Source organism: Amorphotheca resinae (genome assembly GCF_003019875.1).
Source record: "Amorphotheca resinae ATCC 22711 unplaced genomic scaffold M430scaffold_8, whole genome shotgun sequence".
NCBI classification, from domain to species: Eukaryota; Fungi; Ascomycota; class Leotiomycetes; order Helotiales; family Amorphothecaceae; genus Amorphotheca; species Amorphotheca resinae.
In genome coordinates this window covers 1,598,681-1,623,483 of record NW_020194478.1, presented here as the reverse complement: position 1 = coordinate 1,623,483, position 24,803 = coordinate 1,598,681, and the positions used below count along the sequence as shown (strand labels likewise).

At 38.1% G+C, this 24,803-nt stretch overlaps 7 protein-coding genes across 7 annotated transcripts in view; 4 read left to right on the top strand and 3 right to left on the bottom strand.

Moving 5' to 3' along the window:
• M430DRAFT_43545 (hypothetical protein) overlaps positions 1–7,627 on the top strand; it is a gene marked incomplete at its 3' end in the record, with an annotated part of 12,843 nt that extends 5,216 nt beyond the window's left edge. Inside the window, exon 9 of the mRNA XM_024867628.1 lies at positions 7,619–7,627. Coding sequence (XP_024719908.1) covers positions 7,619–7,627 — 9 coding nt within the window. The remainder of the gene's footprint in view (positions 1–7,618) is intronic.
• An 8,164-nt stretch (positions 7,628–15,791) lies between these two features.
• M430DRAFT_259541 (hypothetical protein) lies at positions 15,792–16,053 on the top strand. The gene has a single exon (XM_024865321.1). The coding sequence runs from the start codon at positions 15,805–15,807 to the stop codon at positions 16,036–16,038; it is 234 nt and encodes a 77-aa protein (XP_024719907.1). The 5' UTR covers positions 15,792–15,804; the 3' UTR covers positions 16,039–16,053.
• Positions 16,054–16,068: 15 nt separating this feature from the next.
• Positions 16,069–17,718, bottom strand: M430DRAFT_104363 (hypothetical protein; the record flags this gene model as incomplete). Its single annotated transcript, XM_024860921.1, has 3 exons — positions 16,069–16,176; positions 16,232–17,374; positions 17,425–17,718. 3 exons carry the CDS (start codon positions 17,716–17,718, stop codon positions 16,069–16,071), a joined length of 1,545 nt encoding a protein of 514 aa, XP_024719906.1.
• Positions 17,719–17,951: 233 nt separating this feature from the next.
• M430DRAFT_259535 (hypothetical protein) lies at positions 17,952–18,625 on the bottom strand. Its single transcript, XM_024865320.1, has one exon. The coding sequence runs from the start codon at positions 18,531–18,533 to the stop codon at positions 18,186–18,188; it is 348 nt and encodes a 115-aa protein (XP_024719905.1). The 5' UTR covers positions 18,534–18,625; the 3' UTR covers positions 17,952–18,185.
• Positions 18,626–19,834: 1,209 nt separating this feature from the next.
• On the top strand, positions 19,835–21,232 carry M430DRAFT_29286 (hypothetical protein; the record flags this gene model as incomplete). The annotated part of the gene is made up of 6 exons (XM_024865861.1): positions 19,835–19,978; positions 20,040–20,164; positions 20,232–20,479; positions 20,528–20,645; positions 20,695–20,762; positions 20,826–21,232. 6 exons carry the CDS (start codon positions 19,835–19,837, stop codon positions 21,230–21,232), a joined length of 1,110 nt encoding a protein of 369 aa, XP_024719904.1.
• A 548-nt stretch (positions 21,233–21,780) lies between these two features.
• M430DRAFT_59913 (hypothetical protein) lies at positions 21,781–23,012 on the bottom strand. Its single transcript, XM_024868829.1, has 3 exons — positions 22,663–23,012; positions 22,447–22,608; positions 21,781–22,301 (listed from the first exon to the last, which is right to left on the bottom strand). Exons 1-3 carry the CDS (start codon positions 22,811–22,813, stop codon positions 21,865–21,867), a joined length of 750 nt encoding a protein of 249 aa, XP_024719903.1. The 5' UTR covers positions 22,814–23,012; the 3' UTR covers positions 21,781–21,864.
• Positions 23,013–23,089: 77 nt separating this feature from the next.
• On the top strand, positions 23,090–24,443 carry M430DRAFT_142904 (hypothetical protein; the record flags this gene model as incomplete). The annotated part of the gene is made up of 2 exons (XM_024862789.1): positions 23,090–23,862; positions 23,912–24,443. The coding sequence occupies exons 1-2, from the start codon at positions 23,246–23,248 to the stop codon at positions 24,441–24,443; spliced, it is 1,149 nt and encodes a 382-aa protein (XP_024719902.1). The 5' UTR covers positions 23,090–23,245.
• Between the last annotated feature and the right edge of the window lie 360 nt (positions 24,444–24,803).

Here is a 24,803-nt window from a genome sequence, read left to right as displayed (position 1 = left end):
ATAGTATTACTTCTTATATTATGTTTTGTAAACAGATTTAGACTATATAGAAATATATATAGGTCATTAATAAGGGTATATCTGACCTTGTACTCTATAGACCTTTAGTAACGATCTAGAAGGGCAAATATCTTTCTACTTACTCTTAGACCTTATAGTAGTTAATTTAGAGATGTTATATCTGGCATTAGTAGTCTTCTAAAGCTTAATAAAGGCCTTAAAATAAATGTTAATAGTAAAAAAAAAATAGTCTATATATATATCCTTAGGCTACGCAGAAACCTATAGGTCCCTACTAAATAGGTTAGGTACCTACCTTATAGGGTAGGTTATAGTAAATAAGACCTAACCTATAGGTCCCTAAATAAATCTACGACTTAACCTATAGGGTAGACCTAACCTATAGGTATAGTATATCTTAAGGTACTAAGGTACCTTTATACTTACGTAATACCTAAGGTTATAATCATTAATTAGTATAAGGATTAGTATAAAGATTAGTATAAAGATTAGTATAAAGATTAGTATAAAGATTAGTATAAAGATTAGTATAAAGATTACTTAGATTAGTATAAAGATTAGTATAAAGATTAGTATAAAGATTAGTATAAAGATTAGTATAAAGATTAGTATAGTTATCCTAAGTTTAAACGATTATAAAATAAATAAATTAAAATAGTTTTATATATATTTATTTTAGTACTTAGGCTTTACTATCCTTAAGTCCTTACTTACTTTATTACACGATCTAAAATAGATCTTTTATCTTATAATTCCTATACTTGTTTCCTTAGTATATTAATACCCTTAAGAGTTTCTAGCTTAGATCCTAGAGGTAGAGTTAGTAAAACTAACTTTACGCTATTACGATCTTTATTAACTACTAGCTTAAGAATGTCCTTATCCTTAAGGTCTTTTAGTAGATCGTAGATTAACAGATCTTATATAGTATTCCTCTTCTTATACTTTACTATTTATATACTACGTATTTTATATATAGATATAAAGAGTACTTAAGTATTATCTTAAGCTATAGAACAAGCCTATAAGAGCCTTTTATATATAATAGTATTAAGGCGTCTCTATATCTATAGTGTTTACGCTTAATAGCCTAGCTAGTTTAGTTCTTTTTTCTTATTACTAATATAGTAATCTACTACTTACGTATTAACTTCCTTTAGACGTAAGTTAATAGATGTTTCTTACTCCTTTAGCTTAGCTTTTATCTTTTCTTTAGTTATACTATTAACATTAATAGTATTAGAAAGTATTCTTTTAAGCTTGTTACCTTACTTCTTTTAAAGTTAAGAGAAAAAAACTAATATAAGAGTATAGATAGCTAAAGGTTTAAGTTAGCTATAATAATAGCTATATATATTATATAAAAAATTAAAGAAGTACTTAATACTAACGCTTATAAGAGGAATATAAAGTAAGTCTCTAGCTATTACTATAAGGCTAGAAAGACAAGTCTTAAGCTACTACTAAACTAAGAGAGGTATATAGTTATTAGGTTCTAGTTTTAAGTTAGCGATTAGTATAAAGATTAGTATAAAATAACTTACTTATTCTAAGTTATATATTTACCTTATTATTTACTATATCTATACTTAACGATTAATCTTAATCTAATACTAATACTATAGTATCTATATTTACTTCTTAGAGTATTTAAAGACGATTAGAATTTCTTATATAATTATAATAGTTCTTTTAGTATAGTTTATAAAACTACTCTTTAAACTCTAATTACTAATCCTTTACTTTAAAATTAAGCTAATAATAGTTAGGATTAAAAGTCTCTAATTTTAACCTTAGGTTTAAGATTATACTTATCGTATAAATACTACTAAGATCTATATATATCTTATTATAGTATTAGTTAAGTTTAGCCTTAGTAGCGTTAATACCTTAAATAAGAATATAAACTTATAGTTTTTAATTAACTTTTGCCTTTAGTTAATAGTAGGATTTAGTTAGGCGTTTAAACAACTTATTATAAATCTATAGAGTATATAGTAAAGTAATACTCTTTATCTTACTAATAGTAGTCGTAAAAAAATTAAATAAGTAAAGAAGATTAATTAAATATCTAATTTAATCTTACTTAACGCTTAAGATCTAAAACAAGTATACTACTATATAATCTTTATAAAATTTATTAATAGTGTTCTAAAGTCTTATTACCTAAATTAATATTAAAATAGTAGAGTCTTATTAAGTAGCTACGTCTATAATTAATTAAAGAAGACGTATTAGATTATTATAAGCTAGCCTGTTTTAAATCTGTTTAAAATATTCTTGTCTTTACTTACTTAAGTTAACTAGTACTATAAGCTTTTAAATCTATATCTAATTAGTATAAAAATTAGTATAAAAATTATAACTAATCTATACCTTTACTAGTATATATAGTATGCCTTAGTTACTTACTTATTATATCCTTTTAAGCTTATCTATCTCTTACTTATTCTTCTAATCTTAAATAAATGTTTTATTTGTTAGTTATAGTTAAATTATGTCTAAGAGCGCTTTTATAATAAGCTAAAGAATATATAATAGATAAGGAATATATTAGATTTACTTATTAAGAAAACGACTATTCTTTAGTACGTCTTTAAGATATAAATTAATTTTATCTACTATTGTATAGTTATTACTAGTATTATTAGTTGTAATTAATATTACTTAACTAGTTAGGTTAAGATTTGTTAGTAAATTATTAATAACTATTACTAAGGCCTGTCTTAAATAAACATTACGTAGGTTTTTAAACCTAATTAACTCTTTCTAAAGTACCTAGTCTTTATTAATATAATATACTATAACGCCTATAAACAAAAGGCGTATAGGACTTAACTAATAATTAAGAGACAAGGCTACCTTACTATCTAGTACTAGGTTTATAAGTATATTCTCTTTAACTTAGGTAACGCGCTATATTAAGTAGGTCTATATAGTTATTACTAATAGTAATTAAAAACAAGGATTTAATAGCTTTAATAGCCGTTAGAGATTAGTATTTTTTTATAGCCTAAAAAGGAAGTTATAAAAAAACGATCGTTTTAAGGACCTAGTCCTAAAAAGCCTTAGTTATAAGAGTAGTAGACTATATATACTAGTTAGTTTATACTAATCTTTATACTAACTAGTTGTACTTATAGTTATAGATAATAAAACAGCCTTATAAAAAGAGAGTTGTCTTTATAAGCCTTAACTTTAACTTATAGATACGTTAATATATTGTTTAGACGTTAGGTATTTTATAAGAGTAGTAGTACTAGTTATAAGTACTCTTAAATTAGGATAAGTAAGTATTATAGAACACTTCTAGTATATAACTACTAGTTTACTAGTATACTAATTTGTAGCTTAGTAGAATTATTACTAGTATACTAATCTTTTAGTTATGTCTTAACCTAGCTGTTTTACTACATTAGTATTATTTAAACCTACTATTATAGCTACCTAATCTGTTTGTAGCTACTAAGTAAGGAATTAGTAATGTTAGTCTTTAGTCTACTAGAAACATTAATTTCTTTAGCTAATAGTATTTAGTAAAGGTCTGTTAGTAATAGTATTATTACTAAATAGGTTTATAGCTAAAGAGGAATTAGGAATAAATATAGTAGTAGATAATAAAGACATTATATAATGTTATAATCGTAAAGAGTAGTTTTTAATAATACAAATGTTTAGAAGAGTAAGTTATGTTTAAAAAAAAAGGTAAGTTATGTTTAAAAAAAGAGGAATTAAGAGGATTAGTATAAAGATTAGTATAAATATATAATATAATATATTAAGTTATACTAAGTACGTCTTTATAGTAATAACAAATTCTTAAAGATCTTTTAAAGGCTTTAATTCTACTACTATATACTATTAGTAACTTAGCTATCCCTTTATTTATTTATTTTAGGAATCGTAATCTCTACTATATGTAGTACGCCTTTAATAATCCTTGATTTTAGATATCTTAATTTCTACTACATAAATTATAAGCTATACTATTATAAATAAGAGTATTATAACTAAATATAAGTTATATATAAAAGAAAGAATAATTATTTTGTATTTTTTTTTTATAGAAAATTAAACGTAAAAAAACGCCTTTAGTATCTCTTTAGTCTTAATTAAATCCTTTATTATAAAGAGGTCTGTACTAGACAAGAAGACGTAATCGTACGTCTTATTAAAGGGCTCTTTATTAGTATAGATTAGTCTATACGCCTAGTAATACCTAGAGTACTAGTTAAAAAACGTAAACCTTATATTATTAATCTCTAGATCTTTTAGCTACTAATCTATAGGCCCTAGTAAATCTACTTATCTATTATCCTCTTTATACTACGTAGCTATGTTCCTTTATATAGCTTTCTTCTTTAATATAAAAAATTACTTAAGTAGTAAGAAGTCTTATAAGTCTTTATTATTTATAGTAGATTAGTATAAAGATTAGTATAACAATTACTAAGACACATACCTGTCTACTATTAGATAATATAGCCTATCCTTCTTTAGCTGTTCTATTCTTTCTCTCTTAAGCTTTATTACCTTATAATAAAAGCTTCTCTTACTCTAGCGCTATTTTTATTACTAAAGGTAGAACTCTTAGGCTATATTACCTTAGGCGTAGTTAGCGTTATACTAATCTTTATACTAATCTAATATAGAACTAGTATACCTAGACGTAGCTCTACTATACCTTAACTCTTCTTTTATTAATATTATTACTAATTTTGTTAACGCTTTTATTATTTAATTTTTTATTCTCTTACTATATCTCTTTATATTACGTAATATTTTCTTCTTTAAAGTTAATATCTTTTTAAGTAAGATTTCTATTATCTTTAATAGTAAATTGTCTACTAATCTTACTATAGCCTAGCTCTTAAGCTAAGGTCTTCTAGTCCTTTCTTGTTTATAATCTAATATCGATTAGTATAAAGATTAGTATAAAATACCTTAGTATATAAAAGTTAAACATACCTTTATAGTAGAACTTAGTCTCTTATATCGTTAAGTATCTATTGTTTTTATATATTAGATATACTAATAAATTTAGATGTCTCTTTTACTTTCTTCTTAGCGTATATTATAGCCTCTTAGTTAGTAGCTTTTACTTTATTAATCTTTTTAACGACTTTATCGTCTATATCTTAGCGCTTTTATACCTTAATTATGTTTAGGTTTATTAAGAGCTCTTTTACAGCCTTATACTTTAAGTTTCTACTATTACTGTTATCTATTATTACTATTATAGTTATTAAGTAGCTTTATTAAAAAAGAGTAAGGAACAGTTGTCTACGCCCTCTACTACCTTAAAAACTTAAAAATAAACAATAGAATCAAAATTAGTACCTTTAAATACTCTCTAGAGTACTAGTAGACTATAGGCGAGCCTATAGTAACAGATAGTAGGTGTACTAGACTTAAACAGAGCTAACACTACCTACTTACAGGTAGGAGCTAGTACTTCTATACCCTAACTAAGAGCTATAGTAAGGAGCTAGAGAGTAGTAAAGGTAATAAGGACAATAAGACAAAGAAAATTATATAAAGGATTAAAGCTTACGTAATACTAGACAAGGAGAAAGAGGCGTCGCGTCTCTTACGCGACCTTATTACTATAACGACAACAGTAGTAGAGACAAGAGCTATAAATATAACGACCTTCTCGCGTACCCCTAAGTCCCTCTCTAATAATAACCTAGTAACGATTAGACAACTAAGAACGATGTTAGAAGAGGCCTTCTAGAGGCTAGTAATAACAGTAGCCCTCTAGGCTACCTACGCGTTAGTAGCGAGCTAGCGCCTAACAAGAGTCTAGGTTATACTAGAAAAGCGGATTAAGGAGCTAAGGATTAAGGCAGACAGACAGACAAAAGACCTAGTACGTTATAGTACTATTAAAGTAGTAATAGTAGCTAATATAGTAATAAAGGGCGCTAAGGTAGTAGTAACCTACTAGCTACCTAGTAGCGACACTATCCTTACGTTTAAGGAGGCTATACTAAAGAACGTAATCTAAGATTAGGGCTAAGTATAAAGGGCGTTTAGGCCTATAGCCTAGCTTTATAAGAGTAAGTTTACTATAATCGTAAAGGGCCTACTAGTAGAATAGATTATATAGGTAGAGCTAAGAGCGTTACTAGTAAAGATCTAAGCCTATGTACTATATATTACAAAGGTTAAAGTTAAACTTATTAAGGCCCTTATAACAAAGTTTATAATAGTAGTACTATACCTTTAGAGCGCTAACGCGGTAACGCGCCTATATAAACAAGGGTTAATCTAGTAAGCCTAGATCTTTAACTATAAGCTGTATTTAGCTAACCTACGAATCTAAAGATACTTCTAGTACTACTAGTTTAGCTACATTAGGCGGTTCTATAAGAACTAGGCCTAGTATAGCTACTATACAAGAGCGGCGTACCCTTAAGGTAAAGAAGAGTACTCTTAACTTAATAGTAGAAAGAGATACATTAACTATAGCAGACTATACGTAACGTAAGACTATTAGTATCTTAAGGCCCTTAAGGTAAAGGAGCAAGTATATACTATATATTAATAAAGGCCTAGATAGTTTAAGGTATCTAAGAGTAGCTTTACTAGCTAGGTACCTAGTATTACGCTAGCGTCCTTATAAGATAGTGACAATAGCTACTAGATTATAGTACATAAGAGACTATAGACAGGTAATAGTAAGAAGCCTATAGTAAAGACTCTAGTAAGGCGAGGGCGCCCTCTTATTAGGGCACTAGACACTATAACGGTCTAGAGCTACGACATTATAGAGATATTAAGCTAAAGGGCTAACTAGGGGTCTAGCGACCCTTTTGTAACGTAAGAATCGTAGATCCTAGACTCTTAGTAATAAAATTAATAATAGTATACTAGAACACTATAAGAAGGAACGGCCTTACCTTAATAATACTTTATAATAGCCGTAAAGTTAACGTTATAGTAATTTAGGAGCTATAGTATAATACTTAGATAAAGACAGTCTACTACTTAGTACAAGTAAAGTACTAGTAGGTCTATAAGGGCAAAGGTAGAGTAGCTATTTACGTCTATAAGTAGTACTTACCTCTTACCTAAGTAGTAAAGACAGGCGTCGACTAGTGTTACGTTACTCTATAAAGAGTTACTGTCTAGTTAATATACTTACTAATTCCTAACTCTCTAGGCTAGGCTAGTCTTCTCTAGCGGCTTACTAAGAAAGACCTAAAGAGGCTATAGATCGTTATAAGTAACATAAACCTTTATTACTTACTCTAGGATAGAGCTAGTAAGACTACCCCTAAATTAGAGACCCTTCTTTATCTAGCCTATAAGTAGTAGCTCTTACTACATATACCCTAGAGAGAGCTAATATAGTAGTAACATAACAAACAAGACTTAATAATTAACTACGTATAGGTTATAGCGACGTTCTAGTATACTTATTAAGGTAACCTAGGGTATAAGGGATCTAACTACTATACCTAGCTAATTAAGGTTATTACCTAAGTAAGGGATCACTAAGAGAGAGCCGTAAAGGTACTAGGATAAAGCTAGACCCTAATAGACAGAGAACTAGTAACGATTAAGGCTAGGAGGCTCTACTTCTCTTTAGAGCCGCTAGACATACCTTATAAGGTTAATAAGGTAGTTAACTTACTTACCTCTTAGCTTATACGTATTATAGACATATCTACCTTAAGGAAGAAGGTTAACTAAGGACGTACTAAGCCTTAGTAGAACGGCAAGGTCCTTAAGGCCGTCTAGTAAGTACAAGTAGTACGCTATTAATACGCTACTACCCTAACTAAGCTCTACTAGCACGACCTCTAGCAGGCTAGTACCTATTAACTCTATATAATATAAGACGTAAAAACTAAGAGCTAGCGTAGCGCCCTTACTACTACCTTAAAGGACTAATAGAAACTATAAAGTCTTAAGAGGTAGGCTAGGCTCTATAGCTATATACCCTTAGAACCGGCCTTACTCTCGCCTCTTTAAGGTACTAATAAGGGGGTACTGGCTACAAGCTACTATAATAAAGTAATAGTGTTAGGCTAATAGTTCTTTCTAGAATTAATAGCTAATCTTAGCGACGTTATTCTAGATCTCTAAGACAAGTAGTACTAACGGTTTACTATTAACGACGCTATAATAAAGGCAGATATTACTAACGTTCTCTAAAAGACAGGTACCTAAAAGGCGCTAGGCCCTAACCTACTACTTACTAGCTTTCTTAAGGTATATAAGCGCCCTTTAGCTAAGCTCCTTATAGTAATAGTAACTATAAGCCTTTAGCTAGAGCACTTTTCTACGTAGTTTAAAGTAGCGAAGGTAGTAGTACTACATAAGCCCGGAAAGACCCTTAAGTAGTAATAAACCGCTAGGGCCTATAGGCTAATATTACTCTTAAACGCGATAGGTAAAGTAATTAAGTTAGTAATTAGCCGGCGCTTTACTAAAGCTATAAAGTCGTAAGAGCTCTTTCTAGAAATATAGATAAGAAACTAGCTATAGCGCTTAATAGACCTTATAGTTAAAATAGTAGTTAACGCTATGTATATAGTATAGAGCTATAAGGCCGTAACGTCCTTTCTTTAACTTAACATTAAAGGCGCCTTTAATATAGTAAACTATATACGCCTTCTTTATACTCTCTAGTACCTAAGGTTTCTTATATAGGCCGTATAGTAAGTACATAGCTTTCTTACTAATTAGACAGCTAGTCTCTTCTTTAATAAAGAGGCGGTACTACCCTAGAAAGTTACTATAAGGGTACTATAAGGTTTACCCTTCTCTCTTATCTTCTTTCTCTTTTATACTACTAGCTTGTATACACTACTATAAGGTTATATAGGCCTTATTATAGTAGGGTTTACTAACAACCTTAACCTCTTAGCTTTTAGTAGAGACACGATAAAGACACGCTAGTACCTTAAAAGGGCGTAGTAGATATATAGCTAGTAGTTATGTATAAGAGAGATAGAGTTTACCTTAGAAAAGAGTAAGCTCCTTTACCTTACCTACGCCTATACTATACTAATAACGCCTGTCTACCTTAATAGCCGGGTTATACCCCTAGTCTAAGAGGCGTGCTTTCTAAGAGTTTAGTTAGACTAGAAGCTTAGATAAAAGGGCTACCTTAACGCTATTAAACAAAAGTTTGTTACCTAGTAGTTCGCGCTTATAAGACTTGTTACGTCTACATAAGGATATAGCCTACTACACGTAAGAGAGATCTATATAAAGGTAATCTAGAGTACTATAGTATATAGCGCGAGGGTCTAGTACCGCCCCTTTAGGTAGCGAGCTAAGGGGATTATAAAGGACCTTACTACAAAGTAGTTATAGTACCTCTATGTCGTCGCAAGGGCGTACTAGGCGACGCTTGTCTAGCTCTTTAAGTCTAAAATAGCTACGCCCTTACTTAACCTCTACCTTAACAAGTAAGTAGTAGACTTTAAATAACGTCTTAAATGTATAAGTAAGAGAGAACTTATATAGTCTATTTATAATAAGGTAGCGGCCTGTCTTTAATAACACTAGAGACACTACTATAGTACTACTATAGCGCTACCTTATACGTTACTTAAGTATAGGACAGGCCGAGCTATATAAGTAAAGGACTAGTATAAGGACTCCTTCTTAGAGGAGACCTTATAAGGGAACTAGAAGGTACGATAGTCTTAATACAATAGCTTACTAGTATACTACTAAGGCGCCGCCCTAGCCACACTACCTGTCCCTTTAGTAGATACCTTTAAGAAGTACTTACTCTTCTATAAGTACAAGAGCTCTCTTTTAATATAGATCTATACTAGTAAAGTTAGACTCTAGGCTTTCCTTTTTAAGCGTAGAGTACTAGAGGTAGTAACCCTCTAGTACCCTTATATTAAGGCTCTAGAGATAGCAGCTTACCTAGTCTTTAACTACTAGTAGCTAGATTAATAGCGGCAGGCCTTATAGTAAGCGCTTTACCTAAGAGCGCTATAGACGTTCTATAACTTTATAGTAGTAATAGAGAAAGGTAAGAGTACTTGTATACTAATCTGTTAGCTACTGTCTACTAGCTAATTCTTATAGTTCTATCTAGCTAAGCGCTACCTAGTAAAGGAGTTATAAAAGAAGGAGTAGCCCTAGCTAGTAGCTAGCGCCTTACTAGCGCCTTACTAGCGTCCTGTTAGTATGTTTAGTATTACTAGGCTAGAAGGTTAAGTTCTAGTAGGGTAGTAATAAGGACCTGGCGCCTTAGCGGCGCTATAATAGTATAAACACAAGTAGTAGTACGTAGGTTTTTACCTGGCTTTAGTACGGTTTTACTACGTGATTTATATAGTATAAAGGTTCTACATGTAGTAGGCATAGGCAGTAAGAACAATAATAATAATAATAATATTATAGTTATTAAAATTTAACTGTATTATTAATTAGTATAATAATTAGTATAGATTAATATGTAAACTTATACTTACTATATACCTTCTTATATCTATATTAAAGGAAATCTTTAAAAAGAGAAAAGCTATAGATTAATTAAAGGAATTCTTTAAAAGAAAGAAAGCTATAGATTAATTAAAGGAATTCTTAAAAAAAAGGAAAGCTACAGATTAATTAAAAGAATTCTTTAAAAGGTAAGCTATAGATTAATTAAAAGAATTCTTTAAAAGGTAAGCCGCGGATTAGGTCGTTATTATTATTAATTAACTATGTTAATAATTAGTATAATAATTAGTATAGATTAACATATAAACTATACCTGTTGTTGTTATTGTTATTGTTATTATTATAGAGGTAAGGTAGTAGTAAAAGAAGTAAGGTAGTAAAAGTAAAAAATGTTTAGTAAAATTAATTTACTTTTAAACTCTTTATTTAATATTTAGGCTATAACTTTACTTTTAGACTCTTTGTTTAATATTTAGGCTAATTTAATAGACTCTTAGTTCTTTAGACTCTTTGTTTTATATTTAGACTATTAAATAGTATAGGTATAAAATAAAGATAAAAAAAGAAAGAAAGAGAGAGAAAGGGTTTAAAAGTAAATTAGTAATAAGTTTAAATAATACTTTAAAATTTTCTATATAATGTTTTATAATACTCTTTTACGCGATTAGTAGAAATATTAGTATAATAATTAAAATAAACAATAGATAGACACGTTTAACACGTCTTACTATCCTTATTCTTATTATATTATATAGTGCTATTATTATAGCGCTATAAGTAGAGTAGTTAGTTATAAAGTAAATTAATTTTACTAAAAATTTACTAAGCCTTTATTTTTATAATATATAAATAGACAACTCTTTACTACTTACCTACCTTTCTTTTATTAAGCTAACCTTAATTCGGTATATAGGCCCTCTCCTACCCTTCTACCCTCTATACCTCTTACTATACTAACTTTATTAGTCTTCTTATCTACTATTTGTTAATCGCGATTATAAAATAGCGTAAAGCCTAAAGCTAAAAGCTACTACCTATATAACTAAGTTGTCTAACTATACTACTAAAAAGAGCTATAGTACGCCGCCTCTAATCTAGTAAAAGGCTCTCTAGACAGCCTAACTAACCTAACTAGCCTAACTAGCTTAACTAGCTAAATAGTCTAAACCCTTAGGCTAAAAGATAAAGATTTAAACTAGGTAATAAGTTAATTAGTATAAAGATTAGTATAAAAACTTTACTAACAAATTTAATAGCTATAGCGCTAAGAGAAATAAGAAAGTACTAAAAGACTACTAAACTATTAATACTATAAGTACCCTTTATAAGGCTAGTAAAGAAGATTATACTTTAGCTACGCCCTAAATTCCGAGTCTAGAGAAGCGTAATAAAAGCCTTACAAGAATCTATAAAGGCTATATTAACTACTAAGTTTTCTTATAAGTATTTAATCTATTATACTAATCTTTATACTAATTAAACAACATATAGTAACAAATCTTACTACTATCTATACTAAACAAGTTATAATTTAGTAAAAGGATATAAAGCTCGTATAGTCTATACGTAATAGAATTCTTAGGTATACTATACTAAGAGGTAAAAGGCTATAAGGCTAAATTTAAGATAGAGTAGTAATAAGATTATAAGTTATAAGGTACGATTTTATTATATATTTTTTATAAATTCCTAAATGTAATCTATTAAATAACGCTCTATAAAGTAATTAGTATAAAGATTAGTATAAACTATAATCATTATACTACTACGTAATATTATTAAGGCTTAAATCACGTGTTAGGGTCTTAGTAACCTATAGGTTAGGTTATAGGTTAGGGCCTACCTACTAGTCTAAACCTACCTTATAGGTTAGATCCCTATAGGTTAGGTCCTACCTATAGAAACCTAACCTATAGGGACCTATTGCGTAGCCTAGTTATATATAAGAGATCATGAGAAGCATCACTAGATGGACCCTAAAACCGACCTTCTGAAAATCAACACCATACTAAGACAGCAGCGTTTATTTTTTGTGACCAGAAAGCAAGCAGAGTTATTAATTTTGGAATTTGTTCATTTACATCAGATATGTTTCATCAGACATTAACATTCTGATATTCTTATATTCTCTGCCGCTTGACAGTAATTCTCCCCGGACTTAACTGCTAAGTAAGCATCGACGTACTTTTTGTTCATTCAAAGAACGTTCGAAAAACAAAAGGTGATATCGAAGACCCCCCTCGAGGTATCCATCCATACCTACCTTATATGATCGTTTGGCCCACCAACCAACCTCTGAATTCAGTGTACCGAAAATCTTCTCTCGATCTTGCATCCACCAAAGCCCCATAGAAAAGATTGTAAACTCCGCTTGGAGATCTTGGAGAATGGGAGGCCAGATCATGAGAGATATCGAGGTTGGTTTTTTCTTTCTCAAGCAGGTGATGTATGGATGGATGGATTAAGCAGTTAATTGTAGTGGGAGGGGTTCTAGATAATAATTGAGAGCTTTCAGCTTGCTATGTTGGGTGCATTTAGTGAATTACGGTCCATGACTGAGAAGTTCAAGGTCGGTGATCGTGTCGGGAGCAGGTGCTTATGCCAGCCAGCTCTGCTCGTGTCCATGGCCCAACTAAGTGCGCTAGTAAAAGAGATGGGGGGATTTCCATCTAATATATATATATATATATATATATAGATTATGAGAACTCCTTAGACACGGTTCCCTACTTAGGATGCAACTGCTAATAATCCAGGTAGTCCCAAGCCGTTAATCGACAAGTTAACATCTCATCCACAAAAGCATCGGAAATCTGCAGACTGCAGTCTCTGAGCCCGACTTGGGTACTTAGATAGATCAACAATGCTGCGGAGAAGGACGGGACTACCGCCAGCTCCCCTTCATTTTCGCCCTGAGTAATGATCCTTTGGATTGTCTGTTTCCGTGCAGAAGACAGACAATTAATATAGACTCTGTGAAGTGGCTTCGAAGAGTGGCATGGCGGGATGTCAGTCATGCAGTTATTCACATGCACCAATAATGTTCTATAGGGTACGAGGTGCAGAGGATATCTTGTCTCGTCCATCACTAGTCCAATGGCTTTCAAATATTCTGAACTATGTGAATATAGAACAGATTGAACAGTATCAATGAAAGTTACATACTGTCATATATTCTGGCACCTAAGTAGGTAGCTTCTCTTAAAAATGTTTCGTATGACCCCTCACGCTGCACTGGCATAAGAAAAGGGATCTGACGGAGGATCTCAGATAAGGACTGTGCATGAAATATATGTAGCAAAGCAATAATCTAAAGAAAGAGTCCCAAAAACTAGCGAAGCCGTGATTGCGGAGTCGAGATATCAAAAGGAGAAAATGTCATCTGCAGCCCAGAGGAACTACCTTAGGCGCCCCACAACACTAACCCCAGATATATTTCCAGACTATTATCATGAACCTATCGGGAGACGACCCAGAAATGAAATACATAACATTTCATTTTCCAAAAGGCGTACCGAGAAATGACTGAGCAGGGGAAGAAAGAGGACAGAGAGGCATTCTTAAACGCTGTGACCGTTGACTCTATGAGGTAGATATCTGTCTGTCTTTATTTGAACCATCAGCACTTGCTATAGTATTCGACTCACTCTACTTCATGTACAGAGTCTAAAGTCAGAATATCAAAAGTATATCCAACACTCAGCAAGTACCTAGGTGCATATACTCTGTCTTATAGACAATATGACTGTTGACAAACCCTCGCTGAAGTCCGTACCAGCCTACCTTAGAAAATGACAGCTCAAAAGCACGGATCAATGACCTCGATCCCGAGCCCTATATGCGAAACATTTGACCCCTGACCACCCCGCATTCCCCCCTGAACATGTCTTTTTCATATCACTACCCTATATACCTCACCTATCCTTGAAATATATAAGGTCACTTATAGTAATAATACGGTAAAAGATGGGCAAACTTATATCGCCGCACAGGCCAAGGTTGTCAAACAGCATCCAGCAGCCTTTTAGCCGATGATATCCTATTTTAGATAGCCTCGGGTCGCTTACGGGGGGATCCGTTCCCGACAAAAGCACCCCGCAGAATATCAAGTCTTGGCATGTATGTGGATGTGGTCGTTATGTAGTGATTCTAGTGAACTTGTATCAATACATTCCTTACCGTCTTTTACGCTCTACACATACCCTACACATATCCAAATCTCTACTATATCTACTATACCTAGAGAGAGCTAGTAGTCCCGATGACAGCTGGGACCGCGTTGAGGCATATAATTAGAACATTCTTATAATAGGAGAAAGTATGAAAGTACGGAAAGGAACACGCTTCCTAGATCCTTCTTTTCCATTTTACTTTTTCCAAATCTATAAATCTCCCCTCCTTCTCATGCAGATTCCAACACATATACATCGATACAGTACAGAAGTAAGTCTGACGTGGCATTATTCCACAGCTTCGTTCTCATCCTTCGACCAGGGGGTTGAAAGAAACTTCATACCTAATGCGAACTCCAAGCGAAAACCGACGATCTTCTACAGGGCCGCAGTTCTAGCCAACGTCCGAGGACATTTTACGTACGTGACTAAAGTAAGGTATAGGTAAGGTAAGGTATAGGTAGGCTACCTTAGGTCAAGAACAAGAACAACCCCCGACATCCTTACCTTACAATTGGCTATCCATACATGTACGTACTATGAACCGTTCCCATTCATTCAGCAAACCCCAGGCCTCGCTCGCTACGCGAGTAGAATCCCTGGAGGTGCAGGTACGAGTTGGGAATCCTGCTAGGGTTCATGGACGGTGAGTGTTTTTGCGGGCTCTGCATCGCTTCGGATCTTGGGTGAGGACACGCGTTGGTTTCATGTAAGATGTACTGTAGGGAAGAGATAGATAGGGGAATAAGGAGGCCCGGATATAACCTACCTTACCTACGGTACCTTATATTATATTATGATAAGGTGGGTTTAAGGGATGTTGGTGGCTGAGACATTTCTTTTTTCCTTTTTCTTTTTCCTTTTTTTCTGGGAGTTCTATGGACAGGGCTTCGATTCTTGGATCTCTTATTACTACGCTGGAACAGGGGGCTTGGAGGGAGGGAGGGTTTGAGTACTGGGAACATGGCAGAGCAAAATATACGGAGTACTGTAGACTGTAGCTTATCTTTTTCCGTGAGAAGTCACGATAAACGCTGCACCAAAAATACATTAAGTGCCATTTATGTCAAGTGGAGTTCGAAAAGAAGGCGGCCATTTAAAAAGCACAGGGATGAAAACCAATGCAGAAAACAATCTAGAGAGTGTGGGAAAGCGCACCTCAGCATTTGTTCATCCAAGCGTTGCTATGCTGCTCGCTGCAAGTATATTATTTGCTCAGGTCAGAGCTGCGACTTCTCAGAAACAGGGAAATAGAAATATATATGTTAGACCTGTAGTAGGATATACTGTATACCTTACATATGAAATTTGCAGAAGTGCAGTATGTATGTCTACCTCATCATCTCAGTCTTTAGCTTACAACGACACGTCACCTCAAGAATATTCCAACGCAGCAACGCTCAAAAAATTCATTTCATAGTATGCCATGGAAGTTGGCGATCAAGCCGATTCACATGGCTGCCGGGGCCCTTCGTCGTATCTTAACATCAATACCTGACTGTCGCACGAACCAGGAGTTCTGGACATGCCAGACTTTGTGGGGGTCCACAAAGCTCATCTAAGCACATGTCGTTAGAATATGTTTGTTGATCAGGAGCAGGCAGTACACTTACATCGTACTTCAAAAACAAGGTGGAAATAATCTTATACGTCTCCAACATGCTCACGTTTCTGCCCAAGCAAATGCGGTTTCCAGCACCGAACGTGAGATCTGCCTGCTTCATCGCGGTCAGACGTGCTTGGAAGGCCTCTTCAGTCTCCCCATCATCAATGTTCCTGAGCCAACGGTCCGGGTTGAAGGACTCTGAATCCTGGCCGAAAATAGTCTTGTTCTGGTGGACGACCCATGGGTTCATGCCTACAGTTGTTCCGGGTGGGATCACGGTTCCGTCAGGGAGGGTAAGGCCACCTTCTGGGACAACACGTTCGAGAAGGAGGCCGACTCCGGGGTGCATACGGGAAGCCTCTTTGACTACGGCATCAAGGTAGGCAACGCTGCTGGCATCTTCATATGAAATTGGTTGGGCCAAGTTTGCAGCGTCGAGTTCTCGTTGTAGCCGTCTGTAAACCTTGGGGTTCTTCAGGGTGTAATACACAACTGATCGTAACAAGATTGCGGTGGTGTCTGCTCCGGCAAATATGTTCACCATGAGGGCACTGACAATACCGTTGTCATCTATCAGCTCGGGGTTCGCATTCTTAATCTCGATGAAAGAGTCGAGCATGTCCTTCTGCCGAGAGTCTTTGTCTTTACCATCAGAGCCTTGCTGCCGGGCAATAGATTGTTGAGCACAAAGGATGGCCTGGGCTTCAAAACTGGGAGGTCCGATTGGCATGATTGGGTTCTTTGCAAGCCATTGGTCAAGTTCCGGAATCTGGCCGACGGTGGCGAAGTAATCGAGGGCCTTGTCTGCGCTTTCCAGTATGCCCGTATCATCACCTGCCTTTTCCAAAAAGCCCATCGGTTTGCTGAATGTCAATTGGCCAATAACGTCCCAAGCAAAGAATAGCATCCATTCATCCATCTTACAGGTCTTCCCTGCATTGGGTCCGTCAATGTATTCCTCTTCGATGCGTCTGCAAAACGTTTCGATTGTACCGCTCACAAGGTTCTGGATCGGTAACAAGCTGGACATCTTGTAGAACTTCCCAATAGGGCGCAAGAGCTGTGAGTGATATTCATTGCTCTGGGTGCTGAAGACGTTCTGAATGACCGTGTTTCCCACTTTGGTAGCGTTGACGTCGTAGAACTTAGTCTATGGGCGGTTAGATTGAGCCAACCACAACAACAACAGGGAGATCTTACCTTCACGAAATCGGCTTTGGTATTATATATAGTACGCACGAGAGAGGGATCATTCAAGCTGACCACATTTGGACCGAGCCGTACGGCAGGGCCATATCTCTCATGCAGGATTCGTTGTGTAAGCTCTGGCCGGCCAGCGTAGGTGTCGAAAAAGCGCCATAGATTTGTAAATTTGGCAAAAAAGGGCCCCGGAATTGACTTGAGGGGGGATTTAATATATTCCCAGGTAAGGGTAAAGAGAGTAATAAGCAACAAGGAAGAGAGACTTTGCAGGAAGAGACTCAAGAGCGCCATCTTGCCAGACTCGAAACTTGTGACTTGAGAGAAACAGGATGGAGGTTCTGAAAAAATGAGAGTGATATAGAGACGGGAAAGCCAGACACAATTTGACCCAGACCATGGGTCGATCTTTGCCCTCTCTGATCAGTCAGATTGTTATCTAGGAGCAGAGAGAATAATGCCATGTGCAATGCCAGGACCCCAGATCCGATGCAAGCCCGCAAAACAGCTACTGCATCTCGATGTTACCCTAAAGCGCGCTCTCATGTTAAGGACGTACGTGAGGTTTGACTACTATGCATGAGAGTAGCCAAGATGTGCAGGCTTGCAAGGGAGGTAGTTGGCCACGATCTCTTCCCACCGTTCCCAGCGATGGAAGAGACCTGTCTCGCCCCTGTGATCAAGGTCCTGATTGACAATGCTGGCAACTTGAGTGGATTTGACCCAAGACACTCGGCTCACAGCGCAGATTCCATGACACCTCATTGGGTCCTCTTTTTCTGGCCCCAAATCTCTCCTTTCCTGCGCATAATCCGTATTTGAAGTTTGATTGGCTTTCTTGATGGCACTGCGAGCGTACCTGGGTATACGCTGTCGGATCTGTCTCGTCCCTTGAGAGGACTGCCTGGCGCTTGCTCTTCGGCAGTTCGACCCTGAATCCTTTGTCTCGCCTCTCGCCTCTCCCCTCCTCTCTCTCGGTCCAGCGGATAACCCCCAGAGAGCAAAGCTGGACAAATGACAATACTGCCGAGCAGCAATTCTGCAGTTGGAATTAGGTGTACACGCAGTGGCGGGACAATCCTTCCTTCCCGCCCTAACCCTGCCCCCATTCCTGGGCGTTACCTGTCACTCAGGTTGGGGGGTCTGGACTCGGCTTGACACGACGAGGGGTTCCGGGTCGACCCCCCCGGACAGGCTACAGCACAGTTACCAGAGAGTACCGTATGGTAGCGGGAACCCTAGCTGGAACGGGTGCGGAAGACTTGCCGATGGCATCTGCGCGGTAACCAGTAGTTATTGCGAATCCACAGTTCGCCTCAGGGGGGATGTTGGTTTGTTGAGTGGTCTTCGACAGAGGAAGTTCTCCTCTGGCGGCGCCTTGGGAGCAGTCGAGGACCAAGCACCCTGGGGCAGCCGCCGCTAAATGTATCCGCGGAGCGCTGCGAGTTGTAAGCGAGGATCGTCGCTTCAGGATACCGTATTCGGGTGCTGGCCCGCGCATTACAATCCCTGCAGCTTCAACGGATGCTTCGCGGAACGGGGAATAATCTCCCCGTCGTGACGGATCGCCGAGAAGGCGGCTTCTCCAGGCCAAGCGGGCATATACATGTGACTTACCGCTTTGGGATGGGACCCGACTCGACTCGACTCGGCTCGACGTTGAAGTTCTGACAAGTGCCAGGAATACACTGCTTTTTCTCAGGTAATGCAGACAGGTAGAAAAAGATCTTCCATGCACGCTCTCTTGGAGCAGAGGAATCAAGTGTACCTGCTTTTATACGATCAGAAATTCAGGAGTCCGTCCTGTATCCTGATGTATACGATCATGAGAGCCAGCGTTTTTTTCCTTTTTCTTTGTCAGTTGGGCAGTATTGTAGTAGTCTTTATATAATAGAATACAATGGATATAGCTTGAGAGTATTCATCAATCTCGTCACGATTCAGGAGATTCGAGAACTCGCAGCTGTACCCAGCTAGTTAACTTTTCTGAAATCAACTTGTTCCCAGGAGAACGGTATCCAACACAAGAGATGCTTCAAGACCCAGACCCTTGCCTTGTCGTCGGGACGTATTGGCGTTTTTTCCAAAAGCCATGGGTCATGTACCTAGTCAGTCCTCTGCTTCCTGGGTTTCCAATGAACCCTCTTTCCAGCCTTTATACGTAAAGAAAGCCCCTATGTCGGCTTTCCCTACCGAACTTTTCTGCGCAAAGACGCAAACTTCAGGAACAACATGAAAATGACTATTCATCTCTTGCAGCCCAAATGAGAGTATTCTGCATCCGATCTTAGCAGTCTGTCTTCATATATATGCCTCCTTACTCCCCACTTCGGCGTAAACTCTAACTCATTCCCTTCTTTCTTTTCTGGTAACCAAGTATCCGATTCATTTCGGAGACTTCTTCTTCATCATGAGTCTTCTTGGGGGGTTTGGACCTACTATCATTGCGGTCATGTGGACCGAAACTATCCTCGCACTTATCTTTGTGGCTATGCGTTTATACACAAGAATAACCATCAACCATAATGCGGGATGGGATGACGCCTTGATTACAGTGACTTGGGCAAGCCACAATCCGGAACTAGCCTTCTGGCGTATACTAACAAAATCTTCAGTTCTTCCTGATGCCATACAGTGTGGCATGTACCTTTGCAGCACTCAAAGGATTTGGTCGACACTCTGCAGAACTCACCCTTGAGGAATTCGCTGCTGCCACAAAAGCAGAGATCATTGGCCAAACGTTAGTTTTCATCATACTATTCCAACACTTTTTTCCAAGCCTGCTTACACAGATACAATGAATGCAGTTTCTGTATTATAGGGATTGCGTTCAGTAAAGCTTCCGTGGCTCTTTTCCTTCTAAGAATTACCACTGTTCGATGGCATCGATGGGCGCTTCACTTCTTGGTCCTGTCGGTCACCGTCATTTGCGTCTGTTGCGCCTTATTCGATTTCATACGATGTGATCCTGTGGCGCATGTCTGGGATCCTGACGTGCCGGCCAACTGCTGGATCTCAACGGGAGGCTTCACTGCCCTTTCTATTACTACTGGTGGTAAGGCAATCGCAACCAGTTTCTAGACAAATGTCTAACTCGCTCTAGCTGCCTCATCTGTCGCGGATTTCGTCCTGGCGGTCTTGCCTTGGTTCATTCTATGGGACTTACAGATCAAGCCAAAGGAAAAGGCTCTCATTGCGGCAGCAATGAGTTTGGGTCTTATGTACGCAGTTCCAACCTTCATAATTAACGACGCAGCTAACGTGTATCAGCGCTATGGTTTGCGGGATAGTGAGAACTGTTACCCTGAAACAGTTAACTGCAAGATCAGACTACTCCTGTAAGTGAACATTGCCATGAAAACTCTCCCGGGACCAATTGAAAACTAATCTCAACCACACAGTCCAAACTGTCGGCCTGATCTTATGGTCATCGACCGAGTTGATGGTATCGATCCTCACTGCTACGATTCCAACCCTCCGACCCCTCTACAAACAAATCCGCGGCATGTACAGCGACAGTAACAACAAATATCCTCGCCAAACCAATGGATACCGTCTTGACAACATGCCAGATGGTAAGAGCGATCCTGGCTTTGGTCCTTCCAACATGTACACCCGAACCGAAGTCGTGGGCGGCCAGCAGAAGAACGACGATAATAGCGATAAGAGCATACTTGGCCGTTCAGATGGACCCATCATACGCACCGATGCCGTCACTGTCGAATACGAGGATGCGTGGAGTAATAAGTCCAAAACCAATGTACCCGAATGGCAGCGAAACAAAGCTTCAGAGCAGGAAACAGTGTAGAGGCATTCTTTTTATCTTTTTTTTATTTTTTTGGAATCCAGAGATGTATTCTATATTCTACGATACCGGTGTTATGTCAAGTATTATTAACGGGAGAAATGATTTCTGGAATGGAGTCTACCTCGCCATTGTTTCTTGTTTATGGAAAAGTTTAAGCGGTCTGGATGGATAGATAGGTAGACATTGTACTTTACGAGCGAGCATATCCAATGAAGATTGCTCATTTCTGAAGCTTTCCTAACCAACTAGACAGCAGTTGAAGTCGGAATCAACATAGTTGTAAGACCTTATACCTTACTTCAGAGTGCTTTCAGGGGTATTACTGGTTAAGGAAAGAGACAGCCGAAGACTTGATGGATAGGGGTTGATGTTAAGCGAAGCGATTTTACACCCCGGTTGGCTACTCCGCATTTCTTGGGCCTCAATCCAGGTGCTACAGTAGAAGCATTGGAGCAGCGGACGCCAACAAGAGGTACAGCTTCAATCTGAATATCTATTAATGAGACCAACCATGTGCACTATTGTGAGAATCAACTGAGAATCAAATAGCCGAGAGATGATGATACTTTTATATTACAGTAGACAGAATAATGTCAGTCGACCTTAAAAGTTAGGTAGGAGTGGAGGTCGTTTTAGCTGCTCGTTTTAGGAGCATTTACGTCGCGAGAGGTATTTGACCTCTTCTCAATCGTTCTTGCAATGTTGTCCCAGATTCCAGTTCCCTCCTTGATCCGGGTTCCACCATGTACACCAAACTGCCTGACAGCCCTCGTCATCCACCACGGTCTCTTTGAATTCATCTCCTTCGTATCCCGGGCATAGTTCACCAGGCCAAATCTCTCTTTAACTGGACGCAACTCTGCTACCTTCACAAGACTGACTCTGGGTTTGCCAATGAAGTTCATAGTTGTGATTTCCAGCTGGGCGTCTTTAGGAAGAGTTTGCGAATATCGAGTCAACAAATCCCGGGAATGTCGTGCGAAGGCGGGTAAGCGTAGGTGAATGTTCGCCACGAATGGAGAAGATATATAAGCTACGAATAACATTGGAACCGTTCCAGATATCATGACTTTAACCTATTAGCCCCAGGTCTCAATTAGGAACAGGGGTAAGTATTGAGCCTTCACGCATCACTTGACGATGATCACGTGATGGAGGGAACAAAGCCAACGGCGATGAAGAACAGGAAATCATCAAGAATTAGAATAACTCACCAGCGCCAGCAACCCATAGCGGCTCATGTTCGGCGAAGAAATGGGTTGGAACTACGACCAAGGTGAAGAATGTGAATATGAAGATGGTGGTAACCTTCAAACATCCCAGAAACACCGAGCGCCCTGTTCCGGCATGGTATACTAGTAAACGTTCCGGAAATACTTTGAAAATGTTAGACACACACAGGCACTCAGAGTTGAAAGCATTCAACTTACTGGGTCTTTTTGTGCCATATTTGGGAGCAGCTGATGACGTGCTATTGCCTCGAAAAGATTGCAAAGGAACCTTGGAGCGAGAAATCTGACGTAGGCATGAGGTTCGAAGCAAAGGCGCTGTCCTGTGTAGTGAAATCCGAGGTAGCAACATCTTTTGAATTGTAGAACATGCAGGACCCTCACTCGGGTCCAACAGGGGTGAAACGGCACGTGTCTGGAAACGGCGCGATACCTGTAGCTACGAGCTTTCAACGGCTAGGTAGCTGAGCTCATCACGACTGGCAAAAACTTTAATCAATCTGTCTTTCAAGTGGATGTGCTCGGTTTGAGGTTATGCCGTTCAGTATACTACAGGTCTGTGAAAGGTTAGAGTCTTTGAAGTCCAAATAACTATAATTATTTTAGCGCGATACGTGATACATTAGCCGCCAGGAGCCGCGCCGTATCAAAGACGACACCTGGGCAACTGGAGTTACGTGCTCCTCCGACTGTACTCCCACGACTGTCCTCCAATTGCTCGAATCGGTTACCATGATCCTGCGGAAATCGATGTAACAGGATACTAGGCACTTTGCCTTCTACAATGGCACTACGTATCTTGCGAGCGGCGCTCCTGCTCCTTCATGTCCTCAATGTCACGGCTTACACCCCTCTGTCGGACGATACGCTCAAAAGTCTCCCAGCGGCCGGTGACGACTTCGATATTAAGAGCGGGTCAATACTTGCACCAATTCTCGTCCCAAGAGTCCCTGGAACGCCGGGTTCTTTAGCTGTCCAACGGCATTTCGTAGACTGGTTCTCAACTCACCTCCCCGAGTGGACAATAGAATTCCAGAACTCGACCTCGACGACCCCTGCGACGGGGGATAAACATGTGCCATTTTCGAACATTATAATCACACGCGACCCGCCGTGGACGAGACCGGGAGATGTGGGACGATTGGCCTTGGTCGCGCATTATGACAGCAAGCTCACCCCGCCTGGGTTCATTGGCGCAACGGATAGCGCAGCACCATGTGCGATGATAATGCATGCGGCGCGGAGTATAGATGAGGCATTGACACAGAAGTGGGCTGCTATGGAAGCTACCGGGACTGCTGGTGGTGGCCTGGAAGAGGAGAAGGGAGTTCAGATTCTACTCCTTGACGGAGAAGAAGCATTCGTTCAATGGACAAGTACCGACTCACTCTATGGAGCTAGGTATGGCCTTATCCCCGATTCCTTCGAATCAATGGCTTACTTGTGAAAGATCACTAGCAGAAGAATGGGAAACAACCATGCACCCTGCCCTCTCCACCTACAAGACCTTGCTCAACTCTATTTCCCTCTTCCTCCTCCTTGATCTCCTGGGCTCTGCGAACCCCAAGATCCCCTCCTACTTTGAAACTACCCACTGGGCATATCGAGGACTAGCGGACATTGAATCGCGCCTCCGATCGCTCAACCTCCTACAAACCCAACCCCGCACGCCTTTTCTCCCGGAAAAAGAAAAACTAGCCAACACTTTCAACAAATTCGGTAGTATCCAAGATGATCATATACCATTTATGGCGCGTGGAGTGGAGGTCTTACATATTATACCTACGCCTTTCCCGAAAGTTTGGCATACGATGGACGATGACGGGGAACATTTGGATCCCCCGACGGTTGAGGATTGGGCGAAGATAATCACAGCTTTTGTTGGAGAATGGATGGATTTGGAAGGTTACTTCCCGCCGAAGGCACAGGCTGAAGCGAATGTTAAGCACAAGAGGACTATCTCCAGTAAGACTGAGCTGTGAGTTGAAATGTCTCCCTTTCTGGGCTTGGCTTACTTTATGTCTTGGTTTAGATCTAAATTATGATCACACTTTAATATAATAATATTTTGACCACTACCATGCTCAGCTACTGATCAAGTCTGAGGGATCAAACCCCCATCATACCTTCAAGATCAAGGTCTTAGCCATCCAGTGGTGGAATTTGTGACGCAACCCATCCTTCCTCCACATTTGGAAAAGAGCTGAAGGTTGACATTTCTAGTTTACCTCTCCTTTCAGAAGATTAAGTGGACCTTTTCTAAGATCTACAATCATTGCTTGTTTCCCAAATGTGGCTTACCTTTCCACCATCCCTATTCACATTGCTTTCTTGCACCACTT